The 13,078-nt window shown below is 41.7% G+C and overlaps 1 protein-coding gene across 1 annotated transcript in view; it reads left to right on the forward strand.

Annotated features, from left to right (window-relative positions):
* The window catches only part of lrp1bb (low density lipoprotein receptor-related protein 1Bb), a 433,776-nt gene that overhangs the window by 259,347 nt on the left and 161,351 nt on the right, over nt 1-13,078 (forward strand). The window contains exons 19-21 of the mRNA XM_046364065.1: nt 1,248-1,328; nt 1,709-1,879; nt 6,290-6,472. Of these exons, the coding sequence (XP_046220021.1) occupies nt 1,248-1,328; nt 1,709-1,879; nt 6,290-6,472 (435 nt within the window). The remainder of the gene's footprint in view (nt 1-1,247; nt 1,329-1,708; nt 1,880-6,289; nt 6,473-13,078) is intronic.

The raw sequence follows: 13,078 nt of genomic DNA on the forward strand, positions 1-13,078 counted from the left end.
TTCCTTGGAGTCCACATCACTATGGACTTAACATGGTCCACACACACCCGCAAAGTCGTGAAGAGGGCACGGCATTACTGAAAAGACTTGTCATGGGTCCTCAGATCCTCAAAGTTCTACAGCTGCACCTTCGAGAGCATCTTGACTGGCTGCATCACCACTTGGTATGGCAATTGCACCACCCGTGCATCACTGGGCTGTTCGCCATCCAGGACCACTATATCAGTAGGCGTCATAGGCCTGAAAAATTGCCAAACAATCCAACCACCCAAGCCATAGACTGTTCACTCTGCTACCGTCCAGCGAACTGTACGGGAGTATCGGCTCTCGGACCAATAGGATCCGAGACGGCTTCTACCTCGAAGCCATAAGACTGCTAAATAGCCAGACTGCTAAATAGTCAATTAATGGTACCCAAACTATCTGCACTGACTCAATCTTGCACTGACCCTACGCACACTCAATAGACTTTATATACACTCCACGTATTCACTCACACACACTACACTCACTCCCACACAAAACCCTCACACATTCACATACACTACATGTGCGCACACACACAACACACACACACATACCGACACAACACACATACACGTAGACACAGAGCTGTCTGTTTAAACAACTAGCACACAGCTTAGACACCCATGCATACCACACAATACATGGGTCTCTTCACAGTCCCCAAGTCCAGAACAGACTATGGGAGGCGCACAGTACTACATAGAGCCATGACTACATGGAACTCTATTCCACATCAGGTAACTGATGCAAGCATTAGAATCAGATTTAAATAACAGATAAAAATACACCTTATGGAGCAGCGGGGACTGTGAAGCAACACAAACATAGGCAGCAGCTAATGGGGATTCATAATACACACATACTGTACATACACACACTTTTACACTCTTCATTTGCTGCTTCTATTCTGTTCTTTATTTTACTCTTATTATTATCTATTCGGATGCCTAGTAACTTTACCCTGCCTTCATGTACATATCTACCTCAAATACCTTGTACCTCTGAATTGATCTGATACTAGTACTCCCTGAATATAGCTCCATACTTTTGTATTTCATTTTTTATTATTATTTTTTAACTCTGCATCGTTGGGCAAGGTTCGTAAGCAAGCAAGTGTTTGTAATGAGTTTCAGACAATGTATTTTCAGAATGAATGTGGCCCTATGGGTTTGAGGTTTAGATAACTATAGTTGATTGTCTCTCTACCTTTGTGTCTACAGCATTCCCGACCTGTGAGCCCCTCACCCAGTTCAGCTGTTCCAATGGGAGATGCATCAGTGTCAAGTGGCATTGTGATTCAGGTACGTTTCTACTGAAAACCTATAGCAGTTTCTCCCTCAACGACCATCCTTGAGAATCTGGTATGATTATACAGAGCTTCAATAAAGATGAGCAACTTTGACGTCAGAATACTTAAGGACAGAAGTTGAGAAACACTGAGCTACTGTACATTTCATATAACCCACAAATTTGAAATCAACCACTGTCTCCTTATGTAACTAAAGTGGTTTGGAAAACCACACCCATGCGCTGAGTACTATAACCTTGCCTGTAAGTGAAAACTTATGTTACCTCCCCAAGCTAATGCATAGGTTTTAGCTTAGCATGCTAACACAGTTTAATGATATGCAGGAGTCAAACCTAGTCAGTCACACTTACTCTTTTTCTTCTGTATCCCTAGATGATGACTGTGGAGATGGTAGTGACGAGGTTGGTTGTGTCCACTCTTGCTCCAACACCCAGTTCCAGTGCTCCAGTGGGAGGTGTATCCCAGACCACTGGGCCTGCGATGGGGACAACGACTGTGGGGACTTCAGCGATGAGAACTCTACTTGTGGACGAGATGGAGCTGGTGAGAGAAACAATGCTGTTATTTGTAATACCTGTATCGTAGCACTTTTTGTTAGCAATTACAAGATTATCTGCCCACAGTTAAGATAAAGCATGCTGCTACTACTACCCTGAATCCATAATGAAAATTCTACTCTAAATGATAGCTCCATCCCTCATTTTGTCAAATACATTTTGCACTAAGTATCACGATATCTATCTCAGCATGAGGTAGATGTTTCAAGTCAGGCTTACTACTCCTCATTACTACACATGTATCAATGATTTTAACTATCAATTATTCAATTGCCATTTAAATCAGTAGAAATATATTTTTTTAAGATAATGATGAGTTCAAAGTAACTATTAATCTATTAAGTCTTCATCCTCCTCACTCGGCTCTCGCTCGGCTGATCTAATGTCATCTACTCTTCACAAGAGTACAACCATCAAGAATATTTTAATCTGTTATAATTACCCCAGAAGGCTGAGCTGGGCCCGGCCGGCTGGAATACTCACAGCTCACTAGCCTGTCACTAGAATGAGGAAGCTATTCATCAAACCGTGTCCTGATGTCAAGCCTGAGCCCCAGCTCCAGCCTTTTCCTCTCTACTCTAACACAGTGTAGTGTTGCTGTGTTGTGGGCCACCCCAGGGGTAACAGCTCTGGCTCAGTAGGCTCTGACTGTTATGGAAATCCTCCTGATCTCTGACATCCAAGCATTAAACGTGTTTTCTTTTTGGAACTCAGGGTTTTTTGCATAGAAAAGTCTTGGGTGGGCTGCCTAACTGTTTTGTTAGGCAGCCCACCCATGTCCAAACTGTAAAAAAACAAAATATATATTTTTAAATATGGTCCTCTTTGAGAACTCATAATTACCAAAATAAAGGCTAGACAGTCAGGGAGAATCTAAAATTCGAAACATTATGCATTCAGGAGTGTTTTGGTCATTGATTTTGTAAGCATAGCATAAGCCATGGCAAAATGTGTAGAATTGCAGGAAAATCGCTTTAAAATCGCACCAATGGCCACACCCACTGCCATGCCCCCAGCCACAGCCACCACCTAAGCCCCATTTTGATCCAGAATATACAGTCGGTCTTGTGACTAATTAGCATGATTCAAAATGTAATTTAAAAGAATATATATAACCCAACATTGTCAAAAAACAAACACATTTCCCCTATTACATAAGGATTCTATTTACAGTGCCTTGTAAAAGTATTCATCAACCTTGGCGTTCTTCCTATATTGTTTTTGGGGGGGATTTCATGTAATGAACATACACAAAATAGTCCAAATTGGTGAAGTGAAATTTTAAAAATTGTTTTAAAAAAATGGGAAAGTGGTGCGTGCATATATATTCACCCCCTTTCCTATGAAGCCCCTAAATAAGATCTGGTACAACCAATTACCTTCAGAAGTCACATAATTAGTTAGATTGCACACAGGTGGACTTTATTTAAGTGTCACATGATCTCAAGTAGAGGTCGACCGATTATGATTTTTTTCAACGCCGATACCGATTTTTGGAGGACCAAAAAAGCAGATACCGATTAATCGCAGGATTTTTAAAAATATATTTTTTTATTTGTAATAATGACAATTACAACAATACTGAATGAACGCTTATTTAACTTAATATAATACATAAATAAAATCAATTTAGGCTCAAGTAAATAATGAAGCATGTTCAATTTGGTTTATATAATGCAAAAAGTGTTGGAGAAGAAAGTAAAAGTGCAATATGTAAGAAAGCTAACGCTTCAGTTCCTTGCTCAGAACATGAGAACATATGAAAGCTGGTGGTTCCTTTTAACATGAGTCTTCAATATTCCCAGGTAAGAAGTTTTAGGTTGTAGTTATTATAGGAATTATAGGACTATTTCCCTCTATACCATTTGTTTTTCATTAACCTTTGACTATTAGATGTTCTTACAGGCACTTTAGTATTTCCAGTGTAACAGTATAGCTTCTGTCCCTCTCCTCGCTCCTCCCTGGGCTCGAACCAGCAACACAACAGCCACCCTCGAAGCAGTGTTACCCATGCAGAGCAAGGGGAACAACTACTAGAAGGCTCAGAGCGAGTGACATTTGAAACGCTTACTAGCTAGCCATTTCACATCGGTTACACCAGCCTCATCTCGGGAGTTGATATGCTTGAGGTCATAAACAGCGCAATGCTTGACGCACAATGAAGAGCTGCTGGCAAAACACACGAAAATGCTGTTTGAATGAATGTTTACGTGCATGCTTCTGCCTACCACCGCTCAGTCAGATACTTAGATACTTGTATGCTCAGTCAGATTATATGCAACGCAGGACATGCTAGATAATATCTAGTAATATCATCAACCATGTGTAGTTAACTAGTGATTATGATTGATTGTTTTTTATAAGATAAGTTTAATGCTAGCTAGCAACTTACCCTGGCTTACTGCATTTGTGTAACAGGCAGTCTCCTTGTGGAGTGCAACGAGAGAGAGGCAGGTCTGTAAGGTTACAAGATTGGGTCCCCCGAGCTGACAAGGTGAAAATCTGTTGTTCTGCCCCTGAACGAGGCAGTTAACCCACCATTCCTAGGCAGTCATTGAAAATAAGAATGTGTTCTGAACTGACTTGCCTTGTAAAATAAAGGTATTAAAAAATAATAATAATAATAATAAAAAATTGGCAAATCGGCGCCCAAAAATACCGATTTCCGATTGTTATATAAACTTGAAATCGGCCCTAATTAATCGGCCATTCCGATTAATCAGTCGACATCTAATCCTAATATATATATATATATATATATATATATATATATATATATATATATAATACTTCTGAAAGGTCTCAGAGTCTGCAACACAACTAAGCAAGGGGCACTACCAAACAAGCGACACCATGAAGACCACTGAGCTCTTCAAACAGGTCAGGGCCAAAGTTGTGGAGAAGTACAAATCAGGATTGGGTTATAAAAAAAAATATCTGAATCTTTGAACATCCCACGGAGCACCATTTCAATCCATTATTAAAAACCTGAAAGCATATGGCATCACAACAAACCTGCCAAGAGAGGGTCGCCCACCAAAACTCATGGTCCAGGCAAGGAGGGCAACAAAGAGACCAAAGATAACACTGAAGGAGATGCAAAGCTCCACAGCGGAGATTGGAGTATCTGTCCATAGGACCACTTTAAGCCATACACTCCACAGAGCTGGGCTTTACGTTAGAGTGGCCAGAAAAAAAGCCATTGCTTAAGGAAAAAATGAGCAAACATGTTTGGTGTTTGCCAAACGGCATGTGGGAGACTCCCCAAACATATGGAAGAAGGTTCTCTGGTTAGATGACACTAAAATGTAGCTTTTTGGCCATCAAGGAAAACGCTATGTCTGATGCAAACCCAACACCTCTCATCACCCTCTAGAACATCAGTCCCCACAGAGAGGCGTAGTTGTAGCATCATGCTGTGGGGATGTTTTTCATTGGCAGGGACTGGGAAACCGGTCAGAATTGAAGGAATGATGGATGACGTTAAATACAGGGAAATTCTTGAGGTAAACCTGCTTCAGTCTTCCAGAGATTTGAGACTGGGACGGAGGTTCACCTTCCAGCAGGACAATGACCCCAGCATACTCCTAAAGCAACACTCGAGTGGTTAAAGGGGAAACATTTAAATGTCTTGGAATGGCCTAGTCAAAGCCCAGACCTCAATCCAATTGAGAATCTGTGGTATGACTTAAAGATTGCTGTACACCAGCTGAACCCATCCAACTTGATGGAGCTGGAGCAGTTTTGCCTTGAAGAATGGGCAAAAATCCCAGTGGCTAGATGTGCCAAGCTTATAGAGACATAATTGCTGCAAATGGTGGCTCTACAAAGCATTGACTTTGGGGGGGGGGGGGGGGGGGGTGAATAGTTATGCACGCTCAAGTTTTCATTTTTTTTGTATTATTTCTTGTTTGTTTCACAATAAAAATATTTTGCATATTCAAAGTGGTAGGCATGTTGTGTAAATCAAATGATACAAACCCCCCAAAATACATTCTACATTGTTGAATAATAGTGAAGACTCCTTCCTTGTCACAACACAACTAACTGTCTTTTCCTTATTAAGAAGGAAAAAAATTCTACAAATTAACTTTTAACTAGGTACACCTGTTAATTGAAATGCATTCCATGTGACTTGTTGAGAGAATGCCAAGAGTATGCAAAGATGTCAAGGCAAAGGGTTGCTGCTTTGAAGAATCTCAAATATAAAATATATTTTAATTTGTTTAACATGTTGTTTTTGGTTTCTACATGATGCCATATGTCTTATTTCATAGTTTTGATGTCTTTACTATTATTCTACAATTTAGAAAATAGTACTAATAAAGAAAAACCCTTCAATGAGTAGGTGTGTTCACATTTTTGACTTGTACTGGATGTATATTTTCCCTTGCAGCATTGCCTCCTGTGATAGAGTGCACCAGGGATGAGTTCCACTGTACAGCAGATGGGACGTGTATCCCAGAGCGCTGGAGGTGTGATGGAGACAAAGACTGTGAGGATGGGACTGACGAGATGTCCTGTGACGGCACCAAGAGGATGTGCGACCCCAAGGCCAAGTTCACCTGCAAAGACACAGGTACTGTATGATATGCTGTAGCTAAGAGACTACTCCGTCAGTAACTGGAACCCAGAAACAAAACTACACTGTTTGTCTAAGAGCACAATATGGACAGACGGAATATTCTATCTTTGACCATTACATTAATGCTAAACTAGGAGCAATGTTAAATGTCTGTAGTTGATCAACATCAAATGGCAAAATTGGAAACATGTTTAAAACACATACAGTATAAACTCTACATTCTCTAACTCTCCATGTAGTATGTAATGGGTATAGCATAGATTTTATAATAGCATCTCTTTATTCCCAGAATGTGCGACAGCGAATCAATTCTCCATGTGATGAAGCTTTAAAATTGGGCCTCTAAATTGGGATGCTCTGTAATCCAGGCTTCACACAGTCACAGGCATAGCTGCATTAACAATGATACATTCTGGCATATCGAGAGCTTGGTTTTATCTGCATTTTTGCAGTGGTGGAAAAAGTACCCAACTGTGGTACCAGAGTTAAAATAAAGATACCTTAATAGAAAATGACTCGAGTAGAAGTGAAGGTCACCCAGTAAAATACTACTTGAGGAAACGTCTGAAAGTATTTGGTTTTAAATATACTTAAATATCAAAAGTAAATGTAAAAGTATAAATCGTTTCAAATTCCAAATATTAAGCAAACCAGACAGCACCATTTTTCCAGGGGCACACTCCAACACTCAAGACAATTTAGAAACGAAGCATGTGTTTAGTGAGTTCGCCAGATCAGAGGCAGTATGGGATGACCCGCTTGATAAGTGTGTGAATTAGACCATTTTCTTGTCCTGCTAAGCATTCAAAATGTAATGGGTGCTTTTGGCTGTCAGTGAAAATGTATGGAGTAAAAAGTATATTATTTTCTTTAGGAATGTAGTAAAGTAAAAGTTTTGAAAAATATAAATAATAAAGTACAGATACCTCAAAAAACTACTTAAGTAGTTTTTGGTAGTATCCCTAGGATCATGCCTCAGGACTACCTGCCCTGATGACTCCTGGCTGTCCCCAGTCCACCTGGCTGTGCTGCTGCTCCAGTTTCAACTGTTCTGAATGCGGCTAGGGAACCTTGACCTGTTCACCGGACGTGCTACCTTGTCCCGGACCTGCTGTTTTTGACTTTCTCTCTCTCTCTACGGCACCTGCTGTCTCGACCTCTGAAGGCTTGGTTATGAAAAGCCAACTGATATTTAGTCCTGAGATACTGACCTGTTGCACCGTCTACAACCACTGTGATTATTATTTGACCCTGCTGGTCATCTATGAACTTTTGAACATTTTGAAGAACAATCTGGCCTTAAATGGCCATGTACTCTCATAATCTCCACACAGCACATCCAGAAGAGGACTGGCCACCCCGTAGAGCCTGGTTCCTCTACAGATTTATTCCTAGGTTCCTGCCTTTCTAGGGAGTTTTTCCTTGTCACCGTGCTTCTACGTCTGTATTGGGCATTATAAATACATTTGATTGAAATTTGATTGATAGTATTTTTACTTACGTACTTTACACTACTGCCTTTTTTGTCAGAATTTAGTTATTGACATAGCCTTGTTCTGTTAAATCTTCTCTACCTATACACTAAATATACAAAACATTAAGGACACATGCTCTGCTCTGTCCATGACATAGACTTACCAGATGAAGCTATGATCCCTTATTGATGTCACTTGTTAAATCCACATCAATCAATGTAGATGAAGGGGAGGAGACATGAATTGTGTATGTGAGCCATTCAGAGAGTGAATGGGCAAGACAAACAATTTAAGTGCCTTTGAACAGGATATGGTAGTAGGTGCCAGGCGCACCGGTTTGAGTATGTCAAGAACTGCAACACTGTTGTGTTGTTCACACTAAACAGTTTCCTGTGTGTATCAAGAATTGTCCACCACCCAAAGGACATCCAGCCAACTTGACACAACTGTGGGAAGCATTGGAGTCAACATGGGCCAGCATCCCTGCGGAACGCTTTCGACACCTTGTAGAGTTCATGCACCAACGAATTGAGGCTGTTCTTAGGGAAAGGGGGGGGGGTGGGGTGCAACTCAATATTAGGAAGGTACTCCTAATGTTTTGTACATTGTTTTGTACTCTAAATACACCGGTGGTTCATGCTGTTAAGTTCAAAAGAATACAATATAAAAATTGCTGACACCATTCAATCATATGAGGGTTCAGAATTTTAAAGCAAATTTTCTCAGAATGATCTTTTTTCAGATAGAAACAAGTTCTCGATTATCTGTGTGTGGCTGATTCTACCCCCTGCAGTGGTTCCACCTGCATTCACTGCCTCTTTGTAATTCAAAATGGCGAGTAAGGGTAATTTAAGATTACCCCTGGTAGCAGGTATCAGGAGGCTGTAATGATCTAGCTGTGGATTTTCACATAAAGTAAAGCTTTTCACTCACAACTGTGGCTGCGCCTTTCTATTGATGCACTCACACAATGATGAAGATTGTTGACATTACCTCATGCAATGTATAGTGAATGAAAATATAAATGCAACATATGTCGTGTCTTTGCCTATGTCGGATTAAGTGATATGACATGCTATTCTATCAAATCATTTCTCTGTAATTAATTAATATTACCTCATTATGCTACTCAGGAAAATATTTAACTGGAAAGTCGGGGCACCACGAAAGAATGTTTATAGAGCTGTTATCTTCCGAATAAACTCTTCAAGTCCTGGTAATCTTTTACATCAGTAGCAGTCAATACTTAATCATCACCTTATTTAGTCTCAACTGAAAGTTGTAAATTATTGGTTATCTTTATGAACCTTGGCTAACAAGTTGAATCAGCAATACAAAATTTGGTTTAATAATTTATTTACTCAATACCTAACTAATCACACAGAATTATAATTACACAGAATGGATCATACATTGATTACAAATTATGTTATAAAGAAAACATCCCCGGTGGACCGTGCCGACATGATGGCTGGTTACACAAAGGAAAGGGGGTTGGGTTTGAGTGAAAGAGCGGGAAGACTGAGTAACAAAGGGAGAAGCTATGCTATTGTAAATACAGTACATTATGCATTCTAAATGACCGCCCATTTGAAAAAGGAAAATACAATAAATATTTACTCTGAGCTAGACTTCGATCTGTTGGTCATAGATGGCCGCGTTGTCCTTTGAAGAATGCCTGATGGTAGAATGGATACTTGGTAGTACCGTCGTCTTGTGGTAGAACAAATACTCTGTCCATCCTCTCCTAGCCCATGTCTACAGTTGCTGCGCTAACGCGACGGCTAGGAGGTATCACTTCTTTAGTGAATAAGAGTTCAAAGTTCATACCAAGTTGCCATGCTATATGCTCAAGCTATATTCTGGCTGGTATAGTCTAAATTCATCCTTCCGGCGTGTAGGTCGTCACCTTCACATTGAAATTTGATGCTAATTTCGCTAGGTTCTCTACAATGGGGCACTCTCTTCACAACGTTGATATCAGCTAACCGCTCACCAACACAAAGCCATACACGTGGTCTGCGGTTGTGAGGCCGGTTGGATGTACTGACAAATTCTCTAAAACGACGTTGGAGGCGGCTTATGGTAGAGAAATTAACGTTCAATTCTCTGGCAACAGCTCTGGTGGACATTCCAGCTGTCAGCATGCCAATTGTATGCTCCCTCAACTTGAGACATCTGTTTTGTTGTGTGACAAACAACACATTTTAGTGGCCTTTTACTGTCCCCCAGCACAAGGTGCACCTGTGTAATGATCATACTGTTTAATCAGCTTCTTGATATGCCACACCTATCAAGTGGATAGATGATCTTGGCAAAGGAGAAATCCTCACTAACAGGGATCTAAACACATTTGTTGCAAAACATTTGAGAGAAATATGCTTTTTGTGAGTATGCAACATTTCTGGGATCTTTTATTTCAGCTCATGAAACATGGGACCTTTACGTTGAGTTTATATTTTTGTTCAGTGTCGTATATTCTAATCTAAAGTCATGATTCAATATACTATATTGATCTTAGTCTTTGTAGACTGCAAGGACCCCATTGTGTGGAACAGATTCAAATATGGATCACGTTATGCATTAAGTAACCTTTTGGCCTGTTATTATATTTAGAGTTTTTCTTCAACTTGACTGAGGGATTATTCTAGGGCTGGGTGATAAACAGTCTTTTACAATATGCCGGTATTGATCCAAGGACCGGTTTGGGTTTTTCCTTTACCTTGTATAATGTTATTTCAATGTTTTTGTTTGTTAAATGCATTATGCCACTCCGCTCTGTGTAATAATATCAGTTTTTATAGTTTACTCAGTTTGCTACTTGAGTCGTCTCTCTCCCTCTCTCTTTGCACACACACCAAACCCTCCCCCTGTCACTCAAGCAGAGCAGTTGTTGTGCTACAGCAAGTCAAATCAACCACTAGCAGTCTGACGGTCTGCATGGGCAATGCTGCAGATTTTGGTGACAATGATGCTGCTTTCCACTTTGCTTCCTACTATACACCCACAAGCATTCTATAAGCACACTATTAGTTTGTGTATCTTATACTGTCTGCAAACAGCTAGTTTATCTTTTCTTTGCAAGTTGTGGCTAAAATAAATTGGGTTAGCCGCTAATGCTTAACGCTAGTTGTACTAGTCAGAGCAAATGTAGCTAGATAGCTAATACAGCCTGCTACCAGTGCTGGTGTCAGCCTAGATCAGCTTTTTGTTTCCGCAACGGTATATTCTAAATCAGAGAGGAGTAGGCGAAGGATGAATATTTTACCATTTGTAGAGTACATCAAAGCTACAGTAAGAGGAAACATTGAATGTGACATTAATTAGGATCCAGTGTGAAACAATGACCAATTCCTGCCCTGTCACAAAAACCCTTCACTGGCTTTTTCTATTCATTGTCATGTCAAACAACACTGTATTCAAAGTCCCCACTATATTCCAACTTTTGGTTGAAGTTTCATTGAACAGTATAAAACAATCAGAATGGACAAAGCTCCACTTAGAATGCATTTGTTGCCACCCCAGGGTTATACACTACTCATACACTACTCATAAATACTGAGACTGCTCTTCTCTGTATCACGGAGGCGCTCCGCACCGCTAAAGCTAACTCTCTCTCCTCTGCTCTCATCCTTCTAGACCTATCGGCTGCAACTGTGAACCATCAGATCCTCCTCTCCACCCTCTCCGAGTTGGGCATCTCCGGCGCGGCCCACGCTTGGATTGCGTCCTACCTGACAGGTCGCTCCTACCAGGTGGCGTGGCGAGAATCTGTCTCCTCACCACGCGCTCTCACCACTGGTGTCCCCCAGGGCTCTGTTCTAGGCCCTCTCCTATTCTCGCTATACACCAAGTCACTTGGCTCTGTCATAACCTCACATGGTCTCTCCTATCATTGCTAAGACGTGATGACCAGGTGGCCGCATCTCTGCATGTCTGGCAGACATATCAGTGTGGATGACGGATCACCACCTCAAGCTGAACTTCGGCAAGACGGAGCTGCTCTTCCTCCCGGGGAAGGACTGCCCGTTCCATGATCTCGCCATCACGGTTGACAACTCCATTGTGTCCTCCTCCCAGAGCGCTAAGAACCTTGGCGTGATCCTGGACAACAAACTGTCGTTCTCAACTAATATCAAGGCGGTGGCCCGTTCCTGTAGGTTCATGCTCTACAACATCCGCAGAGTACACCCTGCCTCACACAGGAAGCGGCGCAGGTCCTAATCCAGGCACTTGTCATCTCCCGTCTGGATTACTGCAACTCGCTGTTGGCTGGGCTCCCTGCCTGTGCCATTAAACCCCTACAACTCATCCAGAACGCCGCAGCCCGTCTAGTGTTCAACCTTCCCAAGTTCTCTCACGTCACCCCGCTCCTCCGCTCTCTCCACTGGCTTCCAGTTGAAGCTCGCATCCGCTACAAGACCATGGTGCTTGCCTACGGAGCTGTGAGGGGAACGGCACCTCAGTACCTCCAGGCTCTGATCAGGCCCTACACCCAAATAAGGGCACTGCGTTCATCCACCTCTGGCCTGCTCGCCTCCCTACCACTGAGGAAGTACAGTTCCCGCTCAGCTCAGTCAAAACTGTTCGCTGCTCTGGCTCCCCAATGGTGGAACAAACTCCCTCACGACGCCAGGACAGCGGAGTCAATCACCACCTTCCGGAGACACCTGAAACCCCACCTCTTTAAGGAATACCTAGGATAGGATAAAGTAATCCTTCTCACCCCCCTTAAAATATTTAGATGCACTATTGTAAAGTGGTTGTTCCACTGGATGTCATAAGGTGAATGCACCAATTTGTAAGTCGCTCTGGATAAGAGCGTCTGCTAAATGACTTAAATGTAAATGTAAATGTAAATACACTACTCATAAATCATGTGAACTTGTATAATTCAAAAACCTCATACCATCAAAAATATTGTGATATTTAGGGCTCCCGAGTGGCGCAGTGGTCTAAGGCACTGCATCTCAGTGCAAGAGGTGTCAGTACAGTCCCTGGTTTGAGTCCAGGCTGTATCATATCCGGCTGTGATTGGGAGGCCCATAGGGCGGTGCACAATTGGCCCAGCATCGTCCGGGTTTGACTTGGGTAGGCCGTCATTGTAAATTAGAATTTGTTCTTA

The sequence above is a fragment of the Oncorhynchus gorbuscha genome, linkage group LG09 (assembly GCF_021184085.1).
Source record: "Oncorhynchus gorbuscha isolate QuinsamMale2020 ecotype Even-year linkage group LG09, OgorEven_v1.0, whole genome shotgun sequence".
In the NCBI taxonomy this organism is placed as follows: Eukaryota; Metazoa; Chordata; class Actinopteri; order Salmoniformes; family Salmonidae; genus Oncorhynchus; species Oncorhynchus gorbuscha.